This window comes from Cebidichthys violaceus, unplaced genomic scaffold, assembly GCF_023349555.1.
Source record: "Cebidichthys violaceus isolate CVI_PGR_0920_01 unplaced genomic scaffold, fCebVio1.0.p SCAF_3, whole genome shotgun sequence".
In the NCBI taxonomy this organism is placed as follows: domain Eukaryota; kingdom Metazoa; phylum Chordata; class Actinopteri; order Perciformes; family Stichaeidae; genus Cebidichthys; species Cebidichthys violaceus.
The window spans coordinates 15,868,757-15,882,010 of record NW_027176483.1 but is presented as its reverse complement, the minus strand read 5'-3'; the positions used below and the strand labels follow the sequence as shown (position 1 = coordinate 15,882,010).

Genomic DNA, 13,254 nt, shown 5'->3' with positions numbered 1-13,254 from the left:
TTAAGTGTTTTGATCATACTGTGTTGTAGTTGTTTACTCAACGGTCATTCATAATGCACAGTCCGGTCCAGGATAACATCATAATACCATGCTCATAGTATCGGTTAGAGGGCAGAGAGGCAGCAGCATTATGGATTGATGAATGACTGTGATGTTTGTTCTCCGCCCTGAGTGATATTGATCTCACTGGAATGTAGCTGCACACACACAACTCTAGGCAGTAGTGGCTGCAGGCATATAGGGGCAAAGTTTTTCTGCAGGTAGCTAGTGTGTTTGTGTTTGTGTGTGTGTGTGTGTGTGTGTGTGTGTGTGTGTGTGTGTGTGTGTGTTTGTGTGGTGGAGGGCTTGCTTACCTCTGTGTTGTGTATCGAACCCCCTACCTATATTGATGTGTAGAAGATCAGCTCAGGCGTTGAGGGTTGAGGTGAGCGCAGGCCTGCGGGCAGCACCTCGAAGCGGGTAATTCTGGGGGCCAGAAGGAGGGCCGGCGTCTGCTTGGCGCCGGGCCTCATCAAGATTCTTGCGTTTTCTGCGAGGGCGCTCCGGCGCAGCGGTGAGGGAGCCAGATCGGTTTATCAATACAGCATTCCCTCCACCCCATAGTAAAGAAAATCTCTCTCTTTCTATATAATATCAGAGCAGCATTAAAAAAAAGTGTTGCAGCTGGGGTGTTAAAGATGTTCCAGGCAGTGAATAAATAGAGATGATGATTTTTAATTGAGATAATACATTTTTTTCGCAGAGATTAGCTTCCGGGGAGTTGTTTTTCTGTCGATGTTTATGAATATCTGCCTGGTAGTGTGACCCCACAGAGCCGTTGGTGCATTCTTCTCTTTCGAAGCAATTACTTTAAAAAATCCAGACTAATGTGATTACCTTGCATTTCTCAGAAGATTTCCAATTAAACTGATACTTAGCACACACCATATAAACCATTCTACTTTAAATGGATCCCATCTATGTGTGAGAGATAAAAGCAGAGGCCAGACAGAGGCCAGAGAGGGACTGAAAAACACGAACCGTGAGAGACTTAAAGAGCGGGGAAGGGAAGAGGACAGACAGTAAGTTCCAATACAGAGAAACAAATACAAGAATTACTGATTAAAAAAGACAGAGCGTGAACCAGTAAAAACAGATAGCGAGGATGGGAGAAAGGGAAAAAAAGGAATGGCAGATGGGAGAAAAATATTGGTTGAGATTAATGGACTTTAAAGGTCAGTCCAGCATGCTGTATAATTCAGCACACAATAGCTGTGATTGATGTGAATGCTTCAGAACCTTTACTGCTCGGCTCCTGCAGCATTCCTTTCCACCTTCAGCAAAGCCACCAAGGCTTTGAGTTTAAGCTGGGAGGAGTACAAATTCAGTTAATAGGTTTCCAAGGAACTGCGGTCTTTGATAAGACAGGAAACAAAGATGCAACATCAATGGGAATAGGTGGAAAGGTGGTGCCTCTGTTTCCATGTAAGTTCCATTAGTACGTCTTAACTGTACAGTCAGTGCAACTGATGGGTCTTACAGGACAAATGAATGTGATGGAAAATCAATTTAGTATGTTGTAGTCTATATTATCTATCTGTTTAGAGTGATGTTTGGTGTTATTTTACATTAGACAAAAAAATGTGTATATTCACATTGTCCAGCCAGTGCCAAGTATGTCAGTGTTTGTATCATCACTCTCCGCTCACGTTGTCAATTTCATGTACACCTAAGAATATGTGTTTTTCTCCTCACTATCTCCATACAATTATGTGAGTGTGCTCCCGCTGAGTTAACCGGCTCTCTGGCACCCCTCAGTGTTGATGCTGGGCCTGTTCCTCTACTCCTGCTGGAGGAGACACAAGGGCCTGAAGGAGGGTGTGTACCATGTGTCTGCACACCACGGCGAGTGGGAGGACATCCGTGAAAATGTGCTCAACTACGACGAGGAAGGTGGAGGGGAGCAAGACCAGGTAAACTTATGCACATGCTGGTATTTATATTTGCAACTCAGGCAAGGACAGTAAACAAAACACTGAACACAAACATTGCACTGCTGTAAGTTCTCATTTCCATTTTTATGTGTTTTAAATGCCGTACAATCTTTCAGGACTTTTTGAAAGGATAATGAGAATACAAATAAGATAGAACATAATCTAAACCAGCAAACAGGGACAGGGTGTTTGTTGGTGCCCTGAAATTAAAATCAAATATCAGCTCCCTGGAGATCTAGGAATGTGAGTCAATTAGCTAAAATTAAGCATGTAGACACCAATAGCTGCTAATGCCTCTGTTTTAATAGTGCTAGCAGTTTTCACCCCCCTCTGCAATCAGATAATTAATTACTTGGCTAATCAATGGTGCCTTTGATGCCAACATCTCTTCCTACATGGTGGAGCTCAGTCTTAGTCTGAGGATCAGGTTCATTTGTTAGCAGAAGCATTAACTAGTTATACTGCTCTGAGCACAAATTGGTGTCATATGGCAATGTTATTTTCATTATCTCTTAAATTCCAAAAAAAGGAACACAGGAAAAAAATGTCTCTATTCTTGTCTTCTGTCCTTCCTTTGTGCTCTGCTTTCCTCTCTGTCGGTCTCTCAGAATGCCTTTAATATGGTGGAGCTGCAGCGCTCTCTCCAACCCAGCCCAGCACAGTCCCTCCGGTACAGCTACCCACAAAGCATCATCTCCTACCCGCAGACTAAGCTTCCCCAGGACAACATTAAGAAGGGGGTGTCTAATGGGAATGGCAGCGCAGCTATAGCCCTGCGTCTGGCCATTCCCCCATCAGAGACAGAAACCCTGCCGTCCCCTCTGCCCTTCCGCCGCTCCCAGAAAACCCTCTCCTTCTCCAGCCAGGACTTGGCCCGCTACCTGTGTGAGGTCATTAGGGACATGGAGCACCCGGGGGAGCTCGGCACCATGACCACACCGCGCCGTCCCTCCGGAAAGGAGCGCGGCCTGGCGGCGGTGCGCTCCCTCAGCTCCCTCAGTACATCTCAGGGTTCAGAGGTCAGGCTTCAGGCAGCCCAGAGCACCCGGCTGGACAGGTTCAAAACCCTCCGAGCTGTGGTTAGCGATTTGAGAGGAGACTCCAAGACTCCGGAGGGCCAGAAAGACAAACTGAAAGAGAGCAGAGGGCAGCTGAACTGTGAGAAGAGCGGGTGAGGCTGCACTCGGAGAAACAGAACTGAAAGTTGCAGAAAAGCAACACAAATCAGAAAGCGTTGGTGGAATTCCAAAGGGAGATAATTAAATGTGAAATTCTCTGAGACTGGGAGGTTGCCCAGGGTCTATGTGAAGTCTACTATAAATGTACTGTATTGATGAAACTTTGAACATTTACGTTCTTTGATATAAAACATGTTTACCAATGAATGATCAGATGTGATGTATTGTTTACTTGGCATTGCACTGTACAGTATTTACTCCACAGAAAGCACTTTTCGAAAGCGCCCTGTGTCAAAACTATTCATGTCATAAAACTCATAAGAGTAATGTCTGCAAGCAAGACGGCAAATGAGTTTCCTGTGAGAGAGCTGGATTCTTGTTGCCATTAATGACTCATGAAATCATTTGTGAAAAATGATTTTGTTTCATTTGTATTATCTATTTCCTTTTAAATAAATAATTATCTTTGATAATATTTCAAGCTTGATCTTATTCCAACACCAGTTCACACTAGTGATCGTCAAATCTCTCGTTTTTGAAGTTCAAGCCAACTTTCATCATCAAATGGGTTTTTTTTGGCATAAAGCTTAGCAGACACAAAGTAAAGTAAGACAGCTGTCTTATTACCTACACATGAATACTTCTTCTCTGTATTACCAGCATGGGCTGGATTCGGATTTCAAAGGTGAGGTGGTGGTGGGCACATCCTCTGAAGGGCTTTAGTTTTTCAGATACCCAGTACAAAACATAATCATGTTTTTTTCACAATTTTGATTATGATTGTTGTAACAAACATATGTTGTATAGAAAAAAGTGATAAAATGGTTCAATAATGACTTACCCCATAGGTGAAAAGTGCAGATTAAAACCTCTGGAGATGGTTTTTGGTACTTAATATCATGTAATTTTTCACCGGTTGGATTCAGTTCAAATTTGCACAAATAATGTTGTGATATCAGCCCTACACCTCAAAGAAATAGCAATATCAAAGTATGTATTTATCATAAAAGTAGATCCCAGAGGCTTTTAAACCCAAAGTTGTCATAAGTGTAAATTTACCACTGACACCTTTTTAAAAGAAAGTTACTTTTACTGGAGGTATTATATGATGGTATGTTGGCACAGTTGAAACTGTATAGTAACAATAAAGGTGGTGCACTAAAGCAAAATGTGTAAAATGAAGAGTAAAATGCATTCTTTTTCATGTTAATATGTAACAGAGAATACAATAATAAACAGTGTTTATTGCTTTTATACTTTGGGATATACATCAAAAATAAAATTTGCTCAAGATTTTAGACACTCCAAGCTCCACTGTATTAGATACTGCTACCACGTTAACGATTTTATACAGATTGTTTAAAGTTATTGTCATTTCCATTCATTCATTTATGATGAAATTAGGATATGGTCTGTTATGGACGTTCAGACATCATTCCGTGTGATTAACACTGCCCAATATCATTATCTCTGATGTCCACAACTTCAGAATACCTGAAGCTTGCATTAGCCCATTAAGGGCTCGTTTGTCTTATTTGTTTGTTCTTTGAGAAAAGACACAGACGGGCGGAGCAGCAGACTGAATGGAGACAAGGGCATCAAGGTAAGGAGAGATTGATCTGACAAACACTACCGTCTTGGCCCAGCTGGAAACATGATTTTTGTATTAAAATGATTGTGTGTCTGTAATGTGTTTACTCTGTCCTCCAAAAACGCTGGAAGCGAACCTGGAGAACCACAGGGAGGCTTATCAGAAGCATCTCAGTAACCTCTGAGACAAGAACTAATACAATCTGAGGATGCTGGACGAACTCAGAGTACGGAAACACCAGTGAAGCAAAATATTTTGTCGATATTTTGATTATTGTTTCTAATATTCCAGAAATCTTTCATTATAAAGTATATACCAAAAAAGTAATAGTGTAGTTACCAACAATAGTATAAAAATGTCATAGTATAGTATGCCATAAGAATATCATAGTATAGCATGCCATAAAAGAGACATACAAAATTCAATGTATGTCAGGAAATGCCATAAAACATTATGGAATAGCAAGCCAAAGAAATGTAACAAACACTTTATGAAGTACTTAATGAAGTCATAAAAGTCATAGTAAAGTAATTCTAAAAAAAGTCAGAGTATGTCAAACAAAAGCCATTTAAAAGACAAAGTAAATTATTTGGAAAAAGTTGTAAAAAAAATCATCGTTGAGTATATAGAAAAAGTCATAGTATAGTATGTCAAAAAAGACACAAAAAAAGATATGGTATAAAGTGTACAAAAAAGTAAAAAAAAATAAAGAAAATTCATAGTTTAGTATGTCAAATAAATCATAGTATAGAATGTTGAAAACAATCATAGTATAGTAAGTAATAAAAATCACAAAAAAAAGTTGTTAAAAAGTTGTTAGTATAGTAAGTGAAAAAAAGTTATAAAAAATCACTTATAGTATATCAGTCTAAAAAATTAATTTGTATAGTATATCAAAACAGGTCCTAAAACAAATTATTCTGTAGTCTGTATAAAATGTCTCAGTACATGTTGAAAAAAGTCATAGTACAGTATGTCAAAAAAAGTAAAAAGAAAGTTGAAAAATGTTCATTAAAAAAACTCACAGAAAAGTAACAAGAAAAATGTAAAAATTCATAAGATGCTATTTCATAATATGTGCAGCCAACAAACATATGCTGGTTCCCTAAATTGGCCCTCAGTCATTAAAACTTTAAGAAGCTCTGTTGTAGTAGGCCATGTTATAATAGCTGTTGCAGTGGATATTTTTGATGGTGTAGTAATCACTGTAGGAGTTGAAGATATAGTACATAGGTGAATGTGATGCAAAGTCGTATTCATTTCTAATCCAGATGAGTGCAGCGTTTCGGACCAAAACTCAGGAGTTTCTTTACTTTGTGGGACCTAAAAATTCACTAAACCACACAACCTCCAGTCTTCAAATCAGCCATGTATCACCCTGAGCTATTGGACTTCACAGATTCAGTTATTTTTCATTTCATATGTCTTCATCCTCAGTGTTGGACCACAAGTTTTTTCAAATCTTGTCACTTCAGATTTTTGCTGTAGTTTTCAGCTCTTCTTAAAGAACCACTTCTCTGGTTAGAAATCAGCTGTTTATTGTTGATCTTGTTCATTCTCTGGGAGTTTTATATAAGTGCTACATTTATTCATGTAACTTTTTAAAGCAAACATGTATCATCTTTTATATTGAGTTTTATGTTCATCCTAATGTTAAAAATGTCCCAGACAATCACCTGAAGTCTATAAATATATAATTTTTAACTGAACTCTGCCTAAATAAGAAACAGAGATATTTTCTTTGAGTGCACCAGTTATTTTTTCATGCTGTCCTGTTTTGATCCAGTGTTGATGTGTCTAATATGTCGTAAATAGTCAAAAAATAATCATAGCATAGTTTGTTGAACAAAAGTCACAAAAGATCATAGAATATGAATTCAAAAAAAGTCACTAGACTATGACTTTTTATGCCATATTGGACTGTAGACCTTTTTGATGCTATTTTTATGGTGTACTGAACCATGACATTTAATGCTGGAGCACTTTTGTCATATGACAGACTTCATTCAATCAACATTGGAAAAGGAAGCGTGGGGATTGGATTAAGTGCAGCGGCCCTTGAGACGATCACCGCCCAAAGACTGCATCATAACATGTTCCATTTAACATTATTATCTCTAATATCACAATAAAAATCTTTGTTGGCAGTATGCACCTAAAAGTTGGCATTGCAATTTGACAAAAAACATGATGACACAGGATAAGTAAAGAATTGCATTATGTTCATAAATAAACTGACAAAGACACGCAGGATATGACCAAAACGGAAGACTTTTTCATAGTTCCCAAGGATTGTGTAGGCACCAGTCCATCTGCAACCATCTCATTTTAAGTTGAACCATGTTGCACACATTCAAACCAACCTTGGTGTATGAAATAAAAAGTGGATAATCACTGATAATCTTTTACTTAAATTAATTTCCATCTATTTTTGTTATAGATCTTTGTTTAGATCTGCGTTTGTTGTATTTATGAATCATTTTAATATAATTAAACTTGTATAAAAGTGTGTTATAAGGAAACACTAAATAACCAATTTCTGTGACATTGGGATCTGGCATCTGCCTTCAATTACAAGGATAATAATCAGACCTTTTTAATCAAATACATTTTTTTTTTTTAAATAGCAGATACGCTGTTAATAGTTGTAACCTATCAATTGCCTCAAGAAGAAAGACACACACACACACCTCTTGTTTCCAACTATTGTGTGTAATACGGTCCAGAATTATTCCAGTGAGCACAATGCTAAGAATGGGTTACAGACCAAATGTGGTTGATTAGCCACTGTAGAAACTATCAATATCCATAAATCTTGAAATCACTCATTATGTGCTGTAAATTAAAACTGAGCCACAACTGATGTTGAACATGTTACAAACACAGAGAATATTTACCTTAACAAAACATATTTGTTGTTTAAGTCTCTGTGTTTCGACCTGAACCTCTGTGGTGTGAAGTTTAGTTTCTCTCTTGTTTGTTTCCCTGTTTGTACCGTTTAATGTGAAACATTTATAGTAAATTAGATATGTTAATCATCAAATTAGCGGAGCATTTTAGCAGCTATTCTTCAATAAAAACACGTCTACCTGTACTGCAAGGAGAAAGAATAGCTGCAAAAATAAAGGGGGACTTTTAGGTCCCTTTTAGGAAGGATCTTTAGGGGGAGAGGTCAACAGATATACCACATAGAAGTGATGTAGAAGACCACCTGAAAGCTGGGAAACTTAAGATGAATCTGATATGCACTTCAGAGCTGTGTGTTAAACTGTTCTCATAATAAATACAAATAAAAAAGTAATGTATTAATTAGTTAATTAATCAAAATATGAAAATCGCATATTTTGATGGAGGCATTACCATTCCCATGCTCATGAATGTCTCATAAATTGTTGCAGTAATTTCTGGGCACCAGATTTGGTGCTGAATTTAAGCATTGTTGACCACTTAAAAATGTATTTAAGAAATGATAAACAATCTCCCCAAAATACCACAAAAAGACACCAAGATCTTGAGGCACAAAAAGGTAATGCTGTGATTTGGTGTCAACAACTTTTGACATCTGGAGATTTTGCCCAGAACAGCATTTTTCGGCGATTGGATGGCGAGCACTTCTGTTCTGGAGACTGCTCAGAAACCCCGTCATTGTCAATAAACCTATAAGCAATACATCCTCTGAATGCAGGTCTGTGCTTGTGGTTGCAAAGTTGACTGAGGAGCTTGAGCAGGCGCTGTTTCTTTGTGGTCCCAGTGCATGCAGTTCAGTTTCTACTGTCTATTTTTTCTAATATAACTTTAGTTTTCAGACTGTAAAATGTGGAAAGAACCAATACTGCCTTCTGAATAAAGTGTGTGGGGTGTGTGATACCCTAGCTGTGTCCCTAAATTATTCGCCCTTGATTTCCAGTATGTCTTTGTTCCTAGGATCACTTAAAAATAGACTGGAACAGATCTTCTTGTCTAACTTTGCTAACTATTACCAGCAACAAGAGCCTCTGATGAGTAATGTCAATTTCAGGATTAATCATTCATGTCCAGAGCCTGTGGCCTTCTGACCTGAGCTTCTGGGAGTCTCCAGTATGAAGTCAAAAGCGTGGGGGCCCCAGTAGGTCTCCCTACACCATACTTAATTAGCTGGCATTACTGGAGTTAAACAGCTGTGACACTGGAGCGAGCCGCTGGGGAAGCACACAGAGCTGCTTGCAAGCAGATGATGGTCTTGATGACTGTATCCGGTCCATTTATACACGTACATAATGCATGGTAAGACATACGCAGGCACAGAGGATGCTTTCAACTCCCTGCAGGTTTTTAAGGAGCTTCACATTGAGCCATTTTGTATTCCTGAGTCTTGGTGTATACATATAAAGTACCAAATCTCTGTGTGAGCTCAAATATCATTGCTACATTCATGCTACAGTGCATCTGCTTCTCTATAGCCAATGTTAAATTATCTATGTTTGATTCGGTCTTGTTCAATCATTATCTATGTTGCATGAAAGCACACTGCCATCTACTGGCGAACTACTGACAACAGCAGCTCATTTCCTCAGGTTTACAGTTTATCTCTGCAGTGCACTCAAGTGGGATTTCCCAAAACAGTATCTAAGGATCCTTGAACGAGTTCATTAGCTCTAATGTTTTTTATGTTTATTAAAAGTTCAATGCACTAAGAGTGTACATTTAAAATCCAGATTTTTACTTACTGCAGTGTTTTATACCCATTGACGGTGTGAACAGTTACATCATAAAGTCTACATTTGAATTAAAAACAAAATTGTAAATGAGGCTTGGCTGCTGCATGCATATCTGTTTCCAGGTTTCAAGACTCTGAACCCCCAACTGCTCCAGCTGCTCAGTAGCCAACAGACTGGTTATACTGGGCAGCTTCCAGGTGTGACTGAGAGCAGGGTGTTCATGAAAGGAGGAGCATTGCTCAAGTACCCTGAATAAATAAAAGATAAGACGAGAAACATCCCTCCATCATTTATTCATTTAAATAGATGTAATTTACTTTTCAGCCTTTAGAGGACACTATGAGTCCATAAGCAGCAGCAGCAGCAGCATGCTAGACAAAAGCAAACTGCAACAGCACCAGAGGGACAGTACATATAGGCAAAACCTAAATAAATGAGTGGGGAAGCATCACTGAATGGTTTGATTAGTACAATACTGATGTGGTGCATACATTCACCACATCTTAACCCACAATGGAACACCTATGGTTTATTGTGGACCAACGTGTTAGACAGGAGGTCTCCACCACACCATCATCAAAACACCAGTGATGGAACAAGTGCACAGTACAAATACCCTAACACAAATTAAGTGTTGCATTCAACAGCAGTACAAAAGTATTATTAGGTAAATGTACTGAAAGTATAAAAAGTAAAATGACCTAATGCAGCAAAACGTTCCCTAGTTGTAACTACTTCATAACTGTCAGCCCCCTCTGATAAATTGATAAATCGTGTAGATTGTGATATGACCAATGGGGGAGCAAATAAGAGAAAACAAAGTTTTGCTTCAGAAGGTGTCATTCATTTTTTTTTTACTTTTCTCAAATCTTTCATTCTTGTGAATTTCTGGGTCTCAAACAATTATTCACATGAAGCCATCTGAGAAGTTTAGAGGGGAAATCACTCTTTCTTTCATACAAAATCTTATTAACGAGTGAAATTAACTAGTTATAGCTTTCACATAGTGACGTAAAATGTATTTCCCTCTGAAAAGGACAAGTGAACACAACCCATTAATACTAAAGTACAAGTACCTCAAACATTTGACTCAAAAAGCAGTACTTCAGTTGATTTGATCTGTAATCTTATAATGGGGTGATTGAAACCCTGACATGAGCAAAGTCTTCCCGTCAAGTCTGTGACTATTAGATAATGATCGTCAAAGAATGACAGCAGTATGAGGCAATATTTACTCAAGGCCTATCAGGGTGGATGACACTGTGCCTGTATCCTCTTGCACTTCAGGATACATTTCTGATGAGATCCCAGTACAGAAGGCGAGGGTGGGGGAAGGTGGTGGTGCTGAGTCTGGAGGCGGAGCAACACAGGAACAGAGTGTTTGATGTGACAGCTGGAGATTGTAAGAATGAGGGGTGACACAGAGATCCAGCTTCCTCAGCCCCGGCCGGTCATCCAGTCAGACTGTCAGTCAGTCACTCTTTGAGATTCCAGCTCTGTTTACTCTAGTGTTATTAACGTGTGTGTGTGTGTGTGTGTGTGTGTGTGTGTGTGTGTGTGTGTGTGTGCGTGTGTGTGCGTGTGTGTGTTTATCCTCAGGCAATAGATCTGGGAGAAGTGACAGTGTGGCGTGGCCCTCTGTCAGTCGCCCAGTAAAGTGGCATGCGTGTCAGCTCTCCTGACAGACGCTCTCATCCTGCTGGCCAACGATGGCGGCTGCAAATGTGGGACATGTCTTGTGACAGAGCGACACAGCCTACACGACAACTCGGCGTGCAGACAGGACGCGAGCAGTCAAGTTTGATATGAGGGGGTCACCTCTGAGGGCCCGGGCTCTCTGAGGGTGAGTGAAAGCTGCAGTGATCCCTGCACAGCTGGAGACGCGGCGACTACGCGACACCTCACTTACAGTCTTTTGTTCTTAAACGGATGTAAGAGAAACCTGTTTTTGTGTCAGAGATGGGCTGACATGGTTCTCAAATGTGCCCCAATGTCCTCTCTCTGGGACATTGTTAACAAACCAGACAATCGCTGAGAAAACTGGTAGCCTTTTAATGCCTTTGTGCTGACTCGTGGATTGCTTTATGGTAGGCTATAAGACTTTATGGTTTATGGTACATAACAGGAGAAGAGCTCCTGTTCTTACATGCAATGGGAACCCCAACCATCAGAGATTCTCACAAGGGCAGAAGACAGATGTCAAAATTTTAAAATCTATTCCAACATTTACATTGAAAAATAAAGCAGAAGTGTTTGTATATAGTCATTTTTTGGGATAGAGCACTCACTGATTTGAGACAGAAGGTAGGTAACAGATAAAAGATAGCGTTTTCAAAGCTGATGAGGAATAACAACTGAGATCACATATAACAATGTTTAAATCAACATTTTGACCTCAATATGGATCATTTTAATTGAGTAGAGAAACATCTTTTTGTTTTTCTAAAGCCCCAACTGCCTTTTTTACTCAATTCCTTGTGGGGTTAAGAAAAACAAAGAATCAAATAGTCATTATTGATGGCTCTAATGTGCACAGTGGTTCATACAGGTGCTGCCATATTCACCTAGCATGATTTCCTTCTTTTCTTTTTTTTCTTTTCAGTTTCTTAAGAATGCAATTTGAACTTCACCTTTTAAGCCAACGTGGGGGTAAATGCTCAGAAAAGAAGAACGTTTTAACATCTACCATTCCATGACAGCTCTACAAAAGCTGCTATATTTACCTCTCAATTGCTGTTTCCAAGGTCAAGAATGAAGTGTGAACCACAGTGACACAAGTAGATTTTGGATGTTCAATCTAACAGGGGTCTGTCGTGTTTCACGCCATCCCATCATGCAGTTCTAGTCCTCTGCCCACAGATGGCACTCTTTGCCACACCTGAGCTTTGACTCACACTACTGATCTGTGCTCACATCAAGATCCTCAGGTTTCTTTTCAAACTCAGACAGATAGATGCTTCATCCCCTCCCTGTGTGGTTGAGTGCTCAGGCACTTTGCTCTGCAAGGATGCACCACACCACCTCCCAGAAATGCGCTGGCCGCAGTTTATCATTGACTGTATGGGAGCATTTAATGGCACAATCGTGATGGATTCTGTGAGCAGTTGATTTATTGATCACTGTCCTCAGCTAAGCTGTGAATACTCAAATAGTTACCAATCACCTCCAGAAATCACCTCCTCACACAGCCTTTCTTCTCTAAAGTTGTAAATGGTTTTTGTTCTGCGCCACAGGTGACTTTGAGACAATAATTGATTGACTATTTACGGGGATTACATAACAACAACTAAAACTGTGAGGTGTTCTTGTGTTGAATGTGGCCATTTGAAGCTGTCAAGGACTTTAGGCATCCATCATTGAGGAAGAGGAGGGTTGAGCAGAACAGCAGTGGTGGAGAAGAAGAGGGGAGAAGCAGAGGGCACCTGACAGATGGGCTTACTGAGTGAATCATTGACAGGGGCCTGCTAACGGATGCTGGCTCCATCAATAGCTCAAAGCCTGTGTGATGAATTACTGCAGACAAACAATGCTGAGTAAGCAAATGTGTTTTTAACAAAGCCAGGTGAAAATATTACAGCTTCTTTTCAGAGCTTCAGAAATCAAGTAGAAGCTATAAACATGTGTGCTTTATTCTTTGGAGTATATGAGAGAACACAGCAGATCAACAGCAAAACATAAAGCATAGCTTTTCTTTACTCTTATATTACACATATTTCTATTTTTGTTTGAATTTGTATCCACTATATTTATTTTTCTTAGTCTTAATTTAATCATATTGGAAATAGTATTCTTAATTGCATCTTCAGACATATACT

At 39.3% G+C, this 13,254-nt stretch overlaps 1 protein-coding gene across 1 annotated transcript in view; it reads left to right on the top strand.

Annotated features, from left to right (window-relative positions):
* LOC137881891 (neural-cadherin-like) overlaps positions 1-3,844 on the top strand; it is a 77,853-nt gene extending 74,009 nt beyond the window's left edge. The window contains exons 32-33 of the mRNA XM_068724078.1: positions 1,798-1,952; positions 2,582-3,844. Of these exons, the coding sequence (XP_068580179.1) occupies positions 1,798-1,952; positions 2,582-3,148 (722 nt within the window). The 3' untranslated portion in view covers positions 3,149-3,844. The remainder of the gene's footprint in view (positions 1-1,797; positions 1,953-2,581) is intronic.
* Positions 3,845-13,254: the final 9,410 nt, after the last annotated feature.